Source organism: Abrus precatorius, unplaced genomic scaffold (assembly GCF_003935025.1).
Source record: "Abrus precatorius isolate BTA unplaced genomic scaffold, Abrus_2018 Scaffold5, whole genome shotgun sequence".
Classification (NCBI taxonomy): domain Eukaryota; kingdom Viridiplantae; phylum Streptophyta; class Magnoliopsida; order Fabales; family Fabaceae; genus Abrus; species Abrus precatorius.
The window spans coordinates 11,032,172-11,052,021 of NW_020874395.1; the positions used below are offsets into that span (position 1 = coordinate 11,032,172).

The 19,850-nt window shown below is 35.4% G+C and overlaps 1 protein-coding gene across 1 annotated transcript in view; it reads right to left on the minus strand.

Moving 5' to 3' along the window:
• The window catches only part of LOC113866515, a 59,485-nt gene that overhangs the window by 19,198 nt on the left and 20,437 nt on the right, over positions 1-19,850 (minus strand). Inside the window, exons 17-35 of the mRNA XM_027501339.1 lie at positions 14,230-14,325; positions 13,994-14,095; positions 11,739-11,797; positions 11,554-11,656; positions 10,440-10,625; positions 10,225-10,341; positions 9,395-9,675; positions 7,309-8,885; positions 6,015-7,204; positions 5,319-5,447; positions 5,049-5,204; positions 3,832-4,404; positions 3,682-3,753; positions 3,201-3,605; positions 2,900-3,083; positions 2,494-2,814; positions 2,055-2,346; positions 1,564-1,656; positions 1,118-1,391 (exon numbers count right to left, since the gene is read on the minus strand). Of these exons, the coding sequence (XP_027357140.1) occupies positions 1,118-1,391; positions 1,564-1,656; positions 2,055-2,346; positions 2,494-2,814; positions 2,900-3,083; positions 3,201-3,605; positions 3,682-3,753; positions 3,832-4,404; positions 5,049-5,204; positions 5,319-5,447; positions 6,015-7,204; positions 7,309-8,885; positions 9,395-9,675; positions 10,225-10,341; positions 10,440-10,625; positions 11,554-11,656; positions 11,739-11,797; positions 13,994-14,095; positions 14,230-14,325 (6,210 nt within the window). The remainder of the gene's footprint in view (positions 1-1,117; positions 1,392-1,563; positions 1,657-2,054; positions 2,347-2,493; positions 2,815-2,899; positions 3,084-3,200; positions 3,606-3,681; positions 3,754-3,831; positions 4,405-5,048; positions 5,205-5,318; positions 5,448-6,014; positions 7,205-7,308; positions 8,886-9,394; positions 9,676-10,224; positions 10,342-10,439; positions 10,626-11,553; positions 11,657-11,738; positions 11,798-13,993; positions 14,096-14,229; positions 14,326-19,850) is intronic.

The window sequence follows — 19,850 nt, forward strand, 5'->3', positions numbered from 1 at the left end:
CTAACTGATAATCAGCCTTCTTCCACTGATCTCGTTCAGTGGAATTAATGTCACTTGTCGTCTTAGTCAAATGGTCAGAGAGACCTTGACCCAAAAACCATATTTCCACTGCAGCTTGCCAATCCATATAATTTTTTCCATTAAGTTTCTCTGAAGTTATGGATGGATTTCTAGAGAAGACAAAAGATACTGGATTTTTGTTTAAGGGTTCAATGCTGTCAGGGGTAGAAGACTTAGTTGGGTCAGAATCCATGACTAAGCTTGGTGAGAGTCGGAGGAGACTAAACACAGCTCACCAACAGGGAAAAGGACACCCAGAACAGACAGAGGGTGTGCCGACGAACTGAACGGGACCAGCAGCGAGACGAATGGAGTCGTGTAGGGCGGCGCGTGGCCTTCACGCGCCGACAGTCTGGTTTTCTGGTAAGCGGGCGTGGCGGCGCGTGGAACACCGGGAGATGATGGCGATCGGTGGGACAGCCGATCGGAAGCTTCTCGAGCTAGTGCCGAAGTCTCAGGCCAAACGGTGGCCGGACGTCGGGACAACTAGGGTCGGCAGTACTGTGCAGTACTGTAGATGATTTTATCAGGCCCACAGAAAGTGAGCTCTGATACCAACTTGAGATAGAAAAATAATTAGGGTAAAAACTGTATATTCTTGCTTGTGATTCAGAGGTTCTTATAAGGGAAATCTGTACAAAACTAGATCCCTTGATTATAGGGATTGACTAGGTAATTACAGCAGAATCCTAATTACATTATTTACATAATCAATTAGATTTCTATATAAAAGGAAAGAAGGTAAATATGGAAATACAAATATTCTCAACACATGGAAATATTTGCTTAAATCAGCACGGCACAACCAACATAGAATGGAGAAAATAAAAATTTCTCAAATAATTTTCATTAACTAAAAATTAGAAAGTGCATTTAAACATACTAAAATAGATGCATTCAAATGAAAATTTAGGGAAAACTCTACATAAGAAACAAAAAAGGGGAAACAATCAGAAATCTGATTATAAAAGCAGTAACTCTTTAGGTATCAGGCGGCAGTTCAAATATTTTGCAGTTCCAATACTGCAGTAATGCAAGTGAAAAACTAGAGACTAACCTCCTTTGAGAAATTATCAATTCTGTATGGCATATACCCCGTATCATCATCTGACAAAAGAATCAAGTTGGTCCCTGAGTTTCCTTTGATGTTTCCAACTATTTTTTCACCTCCCATTGATATGTCAGCATTTTGCACTTCAACTCGTATCATGTTTGAAGTGCCAAAAACAAAGTTCCTCATTTTTAGTTGTGTATCACCCAAGTGATCTGGTAAAAAGCTACCAGACCACTGCCATCCAGATTCATTATAACAAATTGAAACAAGCAGCTCCCTACATTGCATGTTAGAATACAAACAGTATGAACAAAGCGGAAGAATGAGATAAAGAAAAGATAAAATGTTATAAGCTATAAAAAATGTGCCAGAATGTAACCTTCTTTGCTATCAGTGGCAACTACACTTGTCCAAGATAAACACACAATACAAATATCCAAAATAAATACCTTGTTGTATCTGTCCAGTGAAGATGAGCATGTTCTCCTATTCCTAAATAGAACATGACATCAGTACCCTTCTGCTTATAAGATATTTCCTTGCTGCATGCATTGCTGATCACATATCTGCATATTTAGACAACATCAATTAAAGGACAGAACTACAGCAATATAAACAATTATATAAATAATTATATATATCTGTCTAGAAACCTGTTATCCTAAAAGTGTTTAGGACAAGGAAAAAAATTGCTTTAACCTAGAGCACACATCCTCATATGAACATCATTTGAATGGCAGAGTGAATAAAGCAGGCCCATACACTTACATTTTACAAAAGTTTAATTAAATTGAAAGTATGATCAGACTCGAAACCATTTTCATCAAAGAGACTTTAGTGCCATGTTAAGGAACCAACCACATCCAAACGTTATGCCTTTAAGGGGAGGTCCAGAAATAGATTTCATCAATAACAATATCTATGAAGACCAATATATTACCTAGGCTGGAACGTGATTGCATTTGTCCTCCCAGCATATTGTTCAGCAACTGAGTTAGATGTCATAGCTAGAATGAATGCAGAATTCGAAGCCAACTGAGGAACAAGGATAGTACTTGAACCACTTGGTGGTAGCAGAGAAAATGGATTTGACCACAAAGAATATGGCAATTGTTCCTTAACATCTTGAGGAAAACATCTACTAACTTTTACAAAAACATCATTTACAGAGGAATCAGGGCTTGGAGAATAAATGAATGGCTGAACCTTTTCATGCTCATTATTACCAGAACCTGAAACCTTCCAAGTGGACTGGATCCTTGAGTTCAGAATACTCTTCAATCTTCTTGAAGAAGAATTTTGAAATATAGAATCACTTCTTTGATGCCTTCGCAAATTTTCATGGTAATTATCAAAGAATATAGAGTTCCTTAGAAAACTAAAAGGGTTTGCACTGCTATCCTCTCTGCAGGAAATGGTATGATTCTTCATATAACCCTTTCGGTTGCAAGGAACTTCAGCACGTAATTCATGACTGGTAAGCAAAGAAAGACCATCCTTTTTATAAGAAAATGTTTCATTTTCACTTACGTCAAAATAAGAAGGGATGACATAACCCCTTTCATTGGTTTCACCAGTGGCTTCCGTTACACACAGGGGAAAACCTATACAGTTATAAAAAATAAAGGGAACAAAAAAGATAAGTTCCCTACTACCAGAATATGCATCCATCACCTTCTCCACAGTAACATACAGAGGGCCTACAAGTGAGAGAAAGAGAATACTTTTCAGGATGCGTCCACAAAACAATACAATAAGACAAAATTTTACAAATAAATTGATTACCATTTGAATTATTTGGTTCAAATATCAAGGTTTCAGATAATGAAAACTTGGTTTCACTGAACTTCGCCAATGAGCAGAAAGTTTCTAAACGAGGAAATTTTAAATTAGAACATTTAAATCCATCAATGCTGATCTCCAGTCCTAGGTCATGCGAGGGATCAATATGATACACGGAAGTTTCCACCTAAAAGGGAAAATATGTTGTTAAGTCTTTAGACTATTGCACCACTGTTGTGAACAGATGTAACACTTGCGCACACACCAAAAGAAAAAAAGGAAAAACAAACAAACTATCACAAACCTCTGAAACTCTCACAGTATGATCTACCCCACCACTCTCGCTGATCAACAAAATTTCCTTAGGAAGATAATTGTTAATTAATAGTGGAGCACTAAGGATCAAGTGATGAATATATCGCTTCTTTAAATCATCTGCAGGGACATTATTTTTCGACCAGCCAGATGATGTTAAGCTGATATTCTTAACCGATAGACAACACCGAAATGGCCGACTACTTGGGTGAGAGGGATAGCACATGAAAGATTTAAAATTGCCAACTTTACTATTTACTGAAAGAAGATTTGAGAGGTTATGAGCTTCACTCCACAAGTAAGAGTTCCCCATTGGCCGCCACCTGACACAACCAGCTTCAGCCAAATGCAGTGGAAGTGGAAACTGTTGACCAGGTTGTATTGGACCTAATATCTGAAGTAATAAAATGATACATCATTCAAGTAATATTAACAATTGAAATTGTGGAAGAGCAGGAGAAAACATGTACCGTTGGTGACACACCAAATGGAATATCAAACCGCAGCTCAAGAGGTGTAGTGGTTGCATTTAAAAGTACAACCTGTATATCAAAAAGTTAACTTACAAGGAGAAAAAAATGGATGGAGTAGATGGGAAGAAATAACAAATTGGTACATACAGTTGAATATATTCGTATTAACTTGCTATAGCGCAGAACTGAAACATCAAATACAACAGGTACAACAAAAGTAGGGCCTGTATATATTCTACCATCCTCGATGTTTTCATTGTATGTCTTGGATAAATTAACCTCAAAGCATGTCAGTCCCACTAAATCCATTGAAATTGGATCAGATGATCTAGAAGTTCCTTCAAGCTGCACAGTAATGTAATGATGAGCAAAGCCATTTGACCGTTGATCATTTAGACTATCAGAAGAATAAGAAGGCCTGAAACGTAAGAGCTTCTGTTCATCATTTTCATTCACGTATATTGGAATTGAAGAACCTGGCTGCACATATTTTGCATGATTCTCATCAGAATCAGAGTGTTCATTAGGATTGACAGGGCCATGATATACACGATATATAAGAGGCACAGAAGTTAGGTTTTGTAGAATATAAGGAGCACCATATTTTCTGGCACACGTGTATTCAGCACAAGGTGAACGTGAAAGTGTGTTGCCTTCGTGATCTTCTAATCCCATTAAACCCATGGCATCAAAGAACATCTCAGTAACACGTGATAGACACTGCAAAAGACACAGATCACAGATAAAATTTGGGTAAAGCTTCATGTATAAACAGACAAAACTCAAGGTAGAGAATGATAAATACTAGTATATTTAAAACCATCAAACAATGCAGAAACTGTAGAGAATTAAGACTGAAATCCAATTTCACACAGTAAAAAGCCTTTGAAACCTAAGCCAAAATAAAAGATGAAAAACAGAAGTCCCCATGTTAACTTGTAATCTTATTCTGAGCACATAACAGAAGTATAATGTAGGGACCACAACTATCCCTTTTAGCCAATTTATTCAATCATTCAAAGGAAAAAAAATCAGTTTAAGAGAAAACAAATAAAAAGCACAATGTGCCAATAAATTATATTTTATACTTTAAAGCAGAATAACAAAAACACAATTGAACTATTATATTCATAGGGCTAATGGATAAGCCAATACTTCAAAATAGTTTTCCATTATCATAGATAAGTATTAACCACGGTGTTATAAGAACATCAAAATGATCACCCACCAAATAAAAGAATCCAGTCTAGTTATTTCCTTAGGACACATAAGCTGACAGAAAAAAGATATGTCAGAGAGTCATATCAAATAATAGGTTTCTATAAAAGGAAAAACAGAGAGAGAGAGAACAAATATTCATATACCTCCACTAAAGACTCTGTAATATTAATGTTCAGCTGAGTTGTAGATTTGAGAATGATATCTGTTGAAACGGACCTGTTCGGCAGAATACTTGTTTCCTGTTCCCTGACTAAAGTCAAAAGAAACTGCCAAGGCTCAATAAAAGGCTCCCACGACACCTTGAATTTTGCAGCAAACAACCACATCAGCAATTCGTTAATGCAAGAGAAATAAAATAATAGCCATGCTATGTATCAGGCTGGAAAAAACAAAGGAAATTTCATTAAATACACCTTTTCAATGTTGTTGTAGTTTACTTGGAGATTGCCATCGACAGAACATTCTATGTGCTTTCCACTTGCAATTGTATGAAACAGGATGTTTCTGACAATAATCTCAAACTGAGGTCCATTATAGCTCCACTAAAAACATGAAATAAATTAATAAGAAAAAAAAAAGATGAGGAATCAAAAACACTTTGTCAGAAAGTCATAAGGTTTGCTATTTCCCCCTACTCTTTGATGAATATACTAAAGTATCAACTCAGTCCTACACTCACATAGGCAAGACACTGGCCTTTCAATTCCTACCTCTTTTAAGGAAATGGTATAAGTGCTCAATTGATTGCTATCAAGTGTCATTTCCTCCTACTAGTAAAGACCTATGTTGGAAACGCAGGTTCAACATATTCCCCATGTGAAGTGTTATGGCAAACTAGAATTCTAGACTAATATATCATCAACAACAAAAAATCCCTCCTCTGAGAAAAGACTGAAACAGATTTGATAGTAGATTGGAACGTTGACAGCACACTCATGAAACCAAAAGGCCTGACAAGGTATGCATAAGAGTCTTATCGTATGAAAGAATGTTAGAATGATAAACCCAAAACCAGAAAAATAAAATAAATTAGTAATTGATGAACAAAATGTTAAATGTCAGCAAAACGTACTATAAAGTACTTTGAATATAAAATACTATCAAAATACCTTTCCATCTGTCAGTAGAATAGAAACTTTCCGTATCCTGAATTTGCAATTAATACCACTAGTTGAATATTGAGAAGTTCCTGATTTGGGAACATCAAATTTTACAGCACCCCATAAATGAAAAGCAGGATGCGAAATCCATACACTTGAATGATCACACATTATCTCCACATTGAGTTCAATGATGTTTGTATGGTTCTTACACAGTACAGCATCCACTTGAACCTGAATTACATCAAGCAGTGGCCAAGATGTGTGCCTTCCATTCTCAACTATCATTATTTCACTGCTTAATTTTTCTAAATTGGACCTCAGTTGCATATCTCTGCCTCTTAAGACTAATTCAAAATCATTCATGTTCAAAGAAACAGTAAGAAATTTTGCATCTTTTTCTTCAACCATATCCAAAGATACACTTAAAGGTGTCCCATTGTGACCTTCTGCATGCTGAAATTCCACACATGGTTCTTCGCTAGCCCAAACAGGGATGTGAAATGAAATACAAACATTTTCCGACCTTATAATTAATAAGACATCATTCTCAATCTCTTGAGACGTAAAAGGCGCTGAGGTGCTTTCAGAATCACTGGAAACATTTATTTTTTTTACGGAGCTAGAAGCATAGACATACAAACTATTCCTTGTTGGATTCACAGGAGTTCTTTCCATGTGTACACAGAAATGATTAAGGAAATTAACCACCTCAGTCCACTCAGCCAAATGAAGCCAAAAATCAAGAGATGAAAGATAAAGTCTGAGTTCATTCCAGCCTTCAATAGATTGAGAAAAAGAGATACCAAGTACTGATGTGGAAAAGGATGTCGGTGTGCATTTTGCTAAGACAGAATCATGTGGAGAGAAAAACACTAATGTAGAGAAGCCCAAATCTAACCATACCAAAGAATCATTTATTATGGATGCAGAACAGATAAACCTTAAATCACCCTTGGTTATTAATTCCACAAAATCTTCTTTTCTATGACAGAACCTTATCAATAAAGACTGAGTGCAACATTTAACTTCTGTTGATATAATAGTTGAGGCTGTCATAGTTTGGGTTGCCTCTAGGCTTCTTTTTGAATGAAGAAATTGCAGAACATCGGATTTGAAACACTTCGATTGATCATCAACTGAGGAGAGTTCCTCAATAACATCTCTTATGGCCATACATCCATCAAAAAAGTAGCTATCTGTTTGTTAAAAGAAAAATTCATTATTACAATTACATGATTCAAGAATATTAATATAGAAGTAGTGAAGTACATGAATATGAAAAAAAAAAAAATGGTAATACCTTCAGCAATAATTTGACAACTGGTGATGCTTGTCATGAAACATATTGATGAAGTGTTTTTCCAATTAGACTCACCTCCACATGGAACTCTCACCCAAATATCAGCATTTATGGGTGCAATTAGGGCACTTGTTATAAATTCTGTATTCCATTCAATTGTTGCTAAACCAAGCATATCATTCTTGCTTAGAAGGAACGATATGAACAAGTCTCGCCCAAACACATTTAAACAATTATTTCTTTTGGCAAGCTTATGAATAGGAACTGAAGCTTCAAGAGGGATGTTCTTTAATACATCATCAAAACCAGAATTCTCATTGAAACTACAATAAAGCTGCGGCATTTCAATCTTTATAAACTGATGTTCATTACATTTCACTGGAAAAATAAGGTTAGAGTCCAAGATTTCAAACTTATAACTAACTTTCATTTCATTTTTTAAATCAATATCACTTTTCTCTTCAGAGGAAAACCTATCAGTCAAAGTGCCACCCCAATCAGATAATGAGAAGTAACCAATGATAATGGACAGATATTCAGAAGGTAACATGCAATAGACATGCTGAATACCGATGCTTACTTCCAAATCAGCAGTTGAAGATATATTTTGTCCTTTCCTGACCCGTACATTTACAATAGGAGATAAATTTGCTGCAGAGGGACCCCATAGATAATCTTGAAAATTTCGAGGCCCCCAAGATGTTGTGAGAGTCAATCCCTCAAAAGAAGACAATATATCCACACTGTCTTCACAAACTAATAGAGAAGACTTAGATGTAGGCACCATGATTGTTCCAATAATGCATGATGAGTCATGAAAATGCATTCTTATTCCATTCAGAAGCAATTCAGTTGAAAAAATATTTAAGGTGCTCTCGATCCCAGATTCTTGAAAAAATCCACAATCAGATTTGGATTTTGCTGGAGAGACTTGGAAAAATTTGGACCCTCTTCTCATATTTATTTTGGAACTTTTGATTTTACCATCCCTCAGGGTAAAATATTTTCTCCAGTCGGGAATGGCATACATGAGTGCACTCTCCAGATTACCAAGCAAACCAAAATTGTAAATTGTTACAAAAGGAAAACGATCCAATGGAATGCATGCAGAATCAGTGGCACCAAATTCAAAATAATTTGAGAAGCCAAACTTCTGTAACCCAAAACTTGAGAAAATTTGTGAAATGTCAACAGAATTACTAGTAGAGGATTTCTCAAAACTGCTACTATAGACAGATAATTTATCAAAAAATCCATTAAGCAGTCCAGCAATATGTGGGTAGAAGTGGATATCAGCATTACTTAGGTAAATAAAAAACTTATGACCAACTAACTCAGTTCTGGGAGATTCATAATGCATAGCAAAACATGCCTCAGCAAATATAGCTGCATCAGAATATTGATCAAACTCAATATTTGGTCCAGGAACAGAGTCTTCCCCAACTGCAGCACCAGGAGAGGATGAATTCCCTCTTAAAAGCAAAATATGGCTGTCTTTTTCCTCTTTCATTTTATAAGCACAGATCATTAAAGACTTCACACAGACAAAAAACTCCTGAAATTCTGTAGAAGCGGCCCTGCAAATAGTAACACAAAACATGAAGAATTGGTTTAAGTGAACATCAATATTCAAAATAAGGAATTGGGGGCTGGGGTAATGATAAGCAATAAGACAAGTTTCCATATTCATCCGAACAATTGGCAAATACACAAACCAATCTAATGAACGCACTGTAATGGAACTCAAAAATCTTGTTAGAGTTGAATTCCTAAATCACGTATGTGATTAGGTGTTCTACTCTGCTTTCAGAATAGATTGGATGAATCCAAACACCATACACTGGTCCTTTTCATAACCCAAAAATACGATCCTAGCACTCATCTCTTTTAAATACCACAAATAAGCATTATAAAGACTTGTACAAGAACGGCCCCACCATGCAGAATGGATTAGGTGAACAAAGTACAAGTTCAATTATCACCACTTGATAAAATGGAGAGTAGTTTTTCAAATTGCACATCTGAAGTCAAAATGTAAACAACAGTCCCCATGGAAACAGGCAACTAGAGGGATATCTGAACATACCTTACAACAATTTCTTGCATGGAAACCATGAGCTCTGAGCTGTTTTCTCCACTATTTTCAAGATCAACTTCCAGATCAACTGAATCAAGTTTTGAAACAATGGATATGCCAAAAGTAGAATATGTTGGCACAACTGAAACAAAAGCGGGAGGATAAGGACAGTTCAAGACTTCAGATTCACCTCTTACATCCAATGTGCCCAGATGAGTCATCAATTCTATTAATGCACCATATATTGAAGGAGAGAAGTGTGCTTTAAGAGATTCTATGAGTACATAAGCCTGAAATTCAGAAGTATTAAGCAAGGTTGGTAAAAATCAAGTTTCAAGTTTGGAATAGAAGAGTGGTGTCGTAGGTGCGGCGGATTGTAACACGACTCATAAGAGTCAACTAAAATGCTAAAATATATTTAAACACATACATGCAAAAAAAAAAAAATAGCATAAAGAAGAAAAATAACGCTTATATCATGACAAACATTTGATAAAACTAAAATTAAATATACATAAAGTCTTAATAGTCAATACAACGTAAAAGTCATCACAAAGTCTCATAACATAAATTTTTTACTAAACAAAAATAATGCATAACTGAAGCATAAAAGAAACTTGACACTTTAACAACAAAACAGAGCCCACAGTGGGGTGTAGTGTAGCAAACACCCAATAACTTGCTGTTTTTGATAAAAAAAAAAACAGCACACTACTAAATCACACACAAACAGAGAACTAGAGCAGAAAAGAGAAGGAAGAAATACAACTGCAGCACTGCAGAGTGGGAGACAAGTATGATCAAGTTATTTAAATAGATATATATGAAGAGCTAATCACCTCTAACTGCTTCAAAATGGACTCGTCTGGGACCACACAAAATGCCAATAAGAATGACGTGCTAAATTTCTCAAGAATAGAAACCTTTTGTAACTGGTCAGAATTCATCATGGTGATCTGCAGTAACAAGCAGCTATCCAATAGTTACCACAATCAAAAGGATGGATAACAACTGTATAAATCAAGCAAGAATCATACTTGAGTAAGAGCCCAACCTTAAAATCATTAAGCGCAACATTAAAATACTGATATAGATCTTGAACTCGGATGCCTAAACAAATACCAGATGAGGACATTGAATTTAAAAAGCTCTCCATAGAGTAGGGTTGTTTCCCAACTTTTGAAGAGAAAGACTCAAGACCAATTGTAGTTTTAAAGCATAGAGACCTTGACTGCATTACCTGTGGAAATAACATCAGTAAGCAGCATAATGAAGAAAAGAAAACAAATAAGAACTAAAATGCAATATAAAAATGTCAATGAAAAAATTCTCAAGGGAATGAGGTTAATAAATAAGTAAAACTGCAGCCTGTAGCCATATCTCTAGCACCACATAATGTTTTCTTCATGAAAAAACTATTGAAAAATTCACCATTTGAAATATGAGAGATTTATTTTTCCAAACTATATTAATAACAGTGATTTACTTCAAATTTGAAGCCCTCTAACCACTTTGTCTCTTGATTATTGAGATATGTGCAGATCAAGCATGGAAAATGTTTCTCATCCATTTTTTGCATAAAGATTGGGTCTGCCCACAGTTCATAAGAACTTTTGCTGCTGATTTTAGAGGATTTGGCACCAATATAAATGCTTAAAGGCTATGGGTTGTTCTAATATTGTAGTTCTTTGGTGTATCAAGTCGAAAGAAATGCTAGAACTTTTGTTGGTTGATTGTTGACACTAGAGTTCATTTGGAATAAGTTGTTACACTCAACTTTAGGAGTGTTCTGCAAATAGTCTTTCTAGGGGTTGTCTTTGGTTGATCTAAAGAGAGTTTGGCATGCTGTGTTAAATGTTGTGTGTTAACCTTTTTCTGCACTCCAATAAAATACACTAAATTACAGCATAAACAACACATTCCTACAATTTTGGCTCCTTTATGACAAATCATTATACCAAACCAATAAAAAATGCCTCAGAAGTTGAAGAACACACCCAATGCTAGCCATGGACCACAAAAAGGTTGTTCCAAAGGAAAGTAGCTGATTCATAATGAAAGATACATGGCATAACTCTTTATTTTGAGTTAAGTTAATTTGTCCATTGAGGTCATCAAACCATAATGAACACAAATAAAACACATAGTTAGGAATAAAGAGGAGTTACCAAGTTGCTATACAATGATGCTGCATTTCTCCAAGGAAAATTAACAGAAACATCAGCAATAGTCACATCCCACATAACGCTCTTACGGTTTAAAAATATATATCTGCAGATTAGACCCACAGTTACCTTTATTGTTTGAGATCATTTGACATAAAAAAAATGTTAATTGTGAAAGCACAACTTACTCTGCTTTGGATAAGAGCCGAATATTGTCATCTTCAATTCCATTCAGAGACAACAGAACCTGCACTTTGACGGAAACAACAGATATTTAACATCTTTTAGCACCAAAATACAAATACAAGAATATATTATCCTTGGATGGGAACTACAATAAGATCGATAAAATATAGACACTTCTTTCATAGACTACAGCCCTCCATGTCTATGCTGTTCTATCTTATAGAGCGCAATGGGGTCATTTAAACCATGTAGCCGACCCCAACTAGGGTGATAAACTTTAATTGTTATTGATGTAACCAAAATGCAAAAATTTACTACATAAGTGGTACTGTACAGCATTGTGAATGCAAAGTTACCCTAACTTGATTAGTTCATATGTTTTCAGCTAGTTCAATATCTTGTCAATGAATCAGTAGTAGTTTGTAACAGAATCTGTTAGCTTCTAAGAGAGTAACTTCCAATCATAACAATTGCCACCAACTGTTGTAGGCTTGTAGCCGTGTATAAATATTGTAAGCCACTTGAACATTAACCGAAAATAGAAAACAGCTTTACTATAAATGCTCTACAATTCCCACATCAGCTACCAATTTTACTTTCCCCCACTTCCTTGCATTTTCTTTTTCTTGTGATATGATATCAGAGCTGAGTGAACCTAAATGACGATACCACCATCAAACATTCTTCAAAATTCGTGAGAAGATAACCCTACCACTACCTTAGTTCATGTCACTTCTACTTTGCAACAATATCTTTTTCTCACACGATAGAATCATTTTGATTTGGAGGCAGTAAAGTGAAGCTGTCATTAACGCCACAGACTCCATGGGTTAATGATGAATCCAGAAATTCCACACATGTCCTGACTGAAAAAGAGTAGGATATTGAGATCATCCATGTGTAGTATCACTGTTACAAGATCAAATATTTTTTTTCACAATAAGCACTCATGCAATCTCCCCAATCCCATATCAATCATCGGGATGCAGTGGTACAGATTCTCATTAAAATACAAAAAGCTGGTTATTGTGATGCAGATTGGCAGGATCTCCAATTGATATAAGTCGGCATGCAATTCATATAAGCCACTTATGCAAACTCAAATACCAACCATGGAATTGTATCTTTGTTGGCAGAAATATTATCTTAGGAAAGTGACAAGTAAAATGTTGCACAGTCTAGTGCAAAAGCTGAATATAGCCACTTTAAAGTTAATTTGGACTAAGGAACTTCAAGAATTGAAGTTAGGAGAACGGACATAACCAATAAATGGAAGATATGTTGAGATAATCAAGCAGCTCTGCGTATAGTTTCTAATCCTGTTTCAAGAAAGAACTGAGCATATAGAATTTGATTGTCATCTAGTCAAAGAGAAAGTCCATTCTAAGGAAGTCACCATAGAGACTTTTAGTTCAAATCACCAAAGAACAAATAGCTCATCTTAACAAAGGCACTTATAATATTTGGGTTGATTGATTTTTAGGACACAACTTAAGGGAGAGGGTTGAGAGAGTGCACTACACATGCAATTAATGTGACGGTGGGTCCTATGCATTTTATCAGTCTACATTGCATTGCAAGCCTAATTTGCCAAAGTCCCTCAGGGGACCTCAAATTCAGTTTATGTGTTCAAAGCTTGGAGCATTTGAGTTGTACGCTCCAGCTAGAGAGGAATGTTAGAAATAGCAGTAAGTAATTTTCAATTTCATGTCCATAGATAATATTATTCATGTACTTAAGGAGTAGAAACATTATTTATAGACTTGTAAATGTAAGTTGTAATTATTTCTTAGTGTAAATAAATATCCAGTCTGCTTGCTGTTATTTGCTCAAAAAGAACAGACTAGTATACAATGGACATCACCAAAGAACAAATAGCTCATCTTAACAAAGGCACTTATAAGATTTGGGTTGATTGATTTTTATGACACAACTTAAGGGAGAGGGTTGAGAGAGTGCACTACACATGCAATTAATGTGACGGTGGGTCCTATGCATTTTATCAGTCTACATTGCATTGCAAGCCTAATTTGCTAAAAAAAAAATAGAGTCCTGCACCTACAATCAATACAGTTTCCTCAAACAACTTCCCATCTTACGAAGGTAAAAGAAGATAAAACAATCCCATGTCAGATTGAAATATCATTGCCAGCCAGAAAAGCAATATTAAAAGCAAGGAGCAGGGAGCAGGAAGCAGGAAGCAGGAAGCAGGGGAGCACAATAATAAAAACAGGACATCGATAAAAATATTGCATACCCTTTCATTATGAAATTTGAAGGATGTAAAGACATCATAAAACTCCAACAGATTTGATAAAATGTTTGCATCAAATGTCACTTTAAGTGGTTGAAGCATTCCCTGTTAACATAAATTTGGAAAAGAAAAGTCATATAACATGACATTTCTGCTTTAACTTCGCATGCCAACATAAGCATATCAATGCTAGAAACTCACTACGCAGAACTTGTTATCAGTGACACGCAGTCAAATACCTTTACTGACATATCCACATCTCTGTGAGATGAAAAATTTACTTGAATGCTGCATGAATGATCCACAACATCCTGTATATTGCTTTTCACAATGGGCTGCAAATCAAAGAATAACCTTATCAGTATCAATAGAAGTGAAGAAATAATAATAATAAGAGTTTTGTTAATCTCAGCCCTTAAAGCTGAGAATAAGCAGCTAATAATAGTAAAATTTTATTTAAAAAAAAACAATATTTCTTCTATTTTTTTTAACTTCAATATAATAACTGTACTTTTTTTCATAAAAAATTTCTATTTGTAGATGTTAAATTCAGCTCTAAAGGCTAAGGTTAACAAAATCTTAATAACAATAATAAAAGTAATAATAATAATAATGATGATGATGGAAAAAAAAACACTATCTATGATAATACTTGAGACAGAAAAATAATTAGGGTAAAAACTATCTTTCCTTTCTTGTCATTCAGAGGTTCTTATAAGAGAAATCTGTACAAAACTAGATCCCTTGATTATAGGGATTGACTATGTAAATACAGCAGAATCCTAATTACATTATTTACATAATCAACTAGATTTCTATATAAAAGGAAAGAAGGTAAATATGGAAATACAAATATTCTTAACACTCCCCCTCAAGCTGGTGCATATATATCATATGCATCAAGCTTGTTACAAATGTATGTTATCCTTGGACCTCGAAGTGCCTTGGTAAGCATGTCAGCTAATTGATCATTAAAGTTCACAAACGATGTAACAATCTCACCAAAAAGAACCTTTTGACGAATGAAATGGCAATCAATCTCTATATGCTTGGTCCGTTCATGAAAGACAGGATTAGAGGCAATATGTAAGGCTGCCTGGTTATCACAAATAAGTCTCATAGGTCCTACCTCACAAAACTTTAACTCAGCAATAAGCTGTTTTAGCCATACAAGTTCACGAGGTATTGGCCATTGCTCGATATTCAGCTTCAGCACTTGATCTAGCAACAACATTCTGCTTTTTACTCTTCCAAGCAATTAGGTTGCCTCCAATCAATACACAATATCCTGAAGTTGATCATCTATCACTTGGGCAGCCAGCCCAATCCGCATCTGTGTATGCAACAATATCAATATGTTCTCTGTTTTCATAGACTAATCCTTTTCCAGGGGAACCTTTGATGTATCTCAGGATTCGAATCACTGCATCCCAGTGACTATCACGAGGGGAGTTAAAAAATTGGCTTATAACACTGACCGGAAAAGATATGTCTGGCCTAGTCATAGTGAGATAATTCAATTTTCTGAATAGTCTTCGGTATTGATTTGGATTTGAATACAACTCCCCTTGATCCGGCATAAGTTTGACATTTGGATCCATAGGGGTATCAACTGGCTTACAATCCAACATTCCTGTTTCCTTCAAAATATCAAGAGCATATTTTCTTTGAGATATGGCAACCCCAGTTTTTGATTGAGCTACTTCAATCCCAAGGAAATATCGCAATCGACCCAAGTCCTTAGTTTGAAAATGTTGAAACAAATATTGCTTGAGTCAGATGATACCCTCATGATCATTGCCTGTGATAACAATATCATCTACATAGACAACAAGATAAATGCACTGGTTAGTAGAAGAATGTTTATAAAACACAGAATGGTCTGCCTCACTACGAGTCATCCCAAACTGTTGGAGAACTGTACTAAATCTCCCAAACCATGCTCGAGGACTTTGTTTAAGGCCATATAGAGCCTTACATAACTTGCAAACAAATCCTTGGGACTCCACCTGAGCAACAAAACCGGGAGGTTGCTCCATATAAATCTCTTCTGCTAAATCACCATGGAGAAATGCATTTTTGATATCGAGTTGGTAGAGGGGCCAGCAACGTGTGGCAGCCATGGATAAGAAGAGGCGAACTGAAGTCATTTTTGCAACAAGTGAGAAGGTGTCGCCATAATCAAGGCCGAAAGTCTGTGTATAGCCTTTAGCGACTAATCGGGCTTTAAGCTGATCAATTTGTCCATCGGGACCCACCTTAATGGCAAACACCCAACGACAACCAACAATAGATTTCCCAAGAGGAGATGGAACAAGTGTCCAGGTCTGGTTGGATTCTAAGGCCTGCATCTCATCAATCATAGCCTGTCGCCACCCTGGATGAGAAAGTGCTTCCTGGACTGTTTTAGGAATAGTAACAAAGGAAATAGCAGACACGAAGGCACAATGGGAAGAGGATAAACGATGATAACTCAAGAAATTATAAATGGGATGAGGATTTCGAGTTGAACGTGTACCTTTGCGAAGGGCTACTGGCAAATCAGCAGGTGTGTCAGATGAATCCGGAGTAGGTAGAGCAATTGGCGTAGGAGATGGGCTTCCTGAATCTTTCAAAACTACGTCTTCTAGCAAAACAGGACGAGGTCTACGTTGGTATGTAGCCAGGGGACGAGGAATAGCAGGTGAAAAGGGATTAGGAGGTTCTGGCACATCAGAGATTGAGGTTATGGATGGATTTCCAGAGAAGACAAAGGATACAGGATTTTTGTTTAAGGGTTCAGTGCTGTCAGGGGTAGAAGACTTGGTTGGGTCAGAATCCATGACTAAGCTTGGTGAGAATCGGAGGAGACTAAACACAGCTTACCAACAGGGAAAAGGACACCCAGAACAGATAGAGGGTGTGCCGACGAGCTGAACGGGACCAGCGGCGAGACGAATGGAGTGCGTAGGACGGCACGTGGCCTTCACACACCGACGGTCTGGTTTTCTGGTAAGCGTGCGTGACAGCGCGTGGGACACCGAGAGACGACGGCGATCGGTGGGACAGCCGATCGGAAGCTTCTCGAGCTAGTGCCGAAGTCTCAGGCCAAACGGTGGCCGGACGTCGGGACAACTAGGCGCGGCAGTACTGTGCAGTACTGTAGATGATTTTATCAGGCCCATAGAAAGTGAGTTCTGATACCAACTTGAGACAGAAAAATAATTAGGGTAAAAACTATCTTTTCTTTCTTGTCATTCAGAGGTTCTTATAAGAGAAATCTGTACAAAACTGGATCCCTTGATTATAGGGATTGACTAGGTAAATACAGCAGAATCCTAATTACATTATTTACATAATCAATTAGATTTCTATATAAAAGGAAATAAGGTAAATAAGAAAATACAAATATTCTCAATAATAATAATAATAATAATAATAATAATAATAAGGTATCCACGGGATGTACACTTAGGAATCAAACAAGGTGGATGAAACAGAAAAATGTTTCAAATGACATTTGTGACTGAGGCTATTATTAAAACTTGAAGAAAAACTCTACCCAACATCTATCAAACTAACAATCCTCTTTGGCTGTAAATGTTGGGAGTAAAATGCCAACATCTAATCCCTCATAGTCAAAATTGAGATTCTACATAGGATCGGAGAAGAGGTCAAAGATCATAACTCGTAGGATCGGAACACTAATTGTAAAATCCTACAAAATTGTATGTATGCATATAAAATTGTATAAATAGGAAGAAAACAAAGAAATTAAAGAACCTTAAACATAATCCAAAGCAAATAAAAAAATACTTGAAAAGTACAAATTTTAAAGGATGAATCTAAAACAAACACATGATCTAAATCAAAGTACAATTTTTTTATATTTGTTTTATCATATCTAAAATATTTTGATAATCAAAAATATCATAATCAGTTTCATCTTCATTTGGTTCATCATCTTTTTCACATATAAATTGTCTATATTAAGAACATTACCAACATCTTGATTTGAACCTTGGTCTAAATCCAAGTCCTCATTTTCATTTAGGGCATTAGCATCCTCCAAATTGTCTTCTAGGCCCAAAACTTCAAAGTTTCGTCTATCATTATTTTCCACTATCTACTCATTGTCAAATGGAATATCATCTCCATTTATGTCAAGATATTTCACTCTCCTAGCTATCCTTTTTTTGGCCAATTTTGAGTTTTCCATAAAGTACAAAATCATTTATTGTATTTTGCTTCAAACAATTTCTTTTTCTAATATACACCTAAACAAATAATAATATATTAGATTATAATTTAAGAGAAAAATAGTTGACTAGTATATAAATTTAGAAAAAAAAGATCTCTACTAATTATCTCAAAGGCACTCTAGTTACGTTCACCCCCCAAAAGAACTACATGTCAACTTTAATGTTCGAATAGCAAATCTTTGAAGCTTAGGATCCTCATCTCCATAAGACACCCACTAATTAGATGGCAAACGCATATCAATAGTGATTCTAGCCATGTGAAGACCAAAATTACCAGCTTGCTTTCTAAGTAAATCAAATTGACAAATAATCATATAGCCTACGCTTAACTTCAAGATCAGCCTTAAATTTAGAAGTATAAAGTTTTTTAGGGGTTGTTTAGGAAGGAGAGTTTTAGAGAGGAAGGAGAAAGGAAGACAAATTTTATATTTTAAAAAAAATATATTTAAAATCAATATTTATTCAAAATAAAATATAAAAATTAATATATTCACATAAATTTAATGTATTAATCATGCATTTATTATCATAAGTTATATATAATAATTATAATTTAAGATTAAAAAATATGACTTTCTCTCTTTTCCCCTCTAAAACCCCCCTTCCAAACATACTCTTAGCATGAAGAAAATAGCTTGCAGCATGCAAAAGCCTATGAAATTGTTTGTCCCATCTTTCATTTATGATATTCCATATAGGTACAAAACTAATAAAGAGCAAAGCGTAAAGAAGAAAATAAATTGAATTAATTAACAAGATTCAATATGCAATACAATCACAATTCACAAAATATCCACTAATTTAATTTGATAATAGTTACCTTTTCTTAACCCCATTGAAAACAGTTTGAATATTCTTTTTATCTTGATTCATTCCCTCATAAATAAAGCTCATAGTTTCCTCATCTAAATCAACCATTAGAAGTAATACTTAGCCTCACCAAATCTTTGCCTTTGGTTAAATTTTGCAATGAAGAAATAAGACCCATCCTTAAATAAATGTAAGTTGTAATTTTTTTACCTTTTGCAATTGTCTCTTCATGAATGAGTATCTCCTCAAAATCCTCCAACATCAAATCAATGCAATGTGTCACACAAATAGTCCAATACAAGTATTTCCTTTTCTCCATCAAAATCTCCCCTATAGCTTTGTAATTTGTTGCATTACTAGTCACAACTTGGACTACATTTTTCTCACCAATATCTTCCAAAACATCAAACATTTTAAAAATTTTATCAGTTGTTTTTTCTATGAGATGCATCTGATCCATGGACTTCAAAAAGAATGTTCTTTTAAGACTATTTACCAATAAATTCAATATTGTTCTCCTTGTCAGTCCACACATCACTCATTAATGTGTATTCAAGAGTATTCTATTCAGCTTTATGTTCTTCCAACCTCTCCCTTGTCAACTTTATTTCTTTCTTTAAATACTTTACTCTAATCTGATGAAAGTTCGGTAGTTTAAATATGGGATCATGACTAGCAATTAAATCACACGAAACATGAAATTCACCACTTCTTGCCACACTGAATGGTATGGCATTATTATAAAAAAACCTTCAAATTGCTTGGCATGTCTCCTCTTGTATAGTCATGTTGAACATGTTGATTGTTGC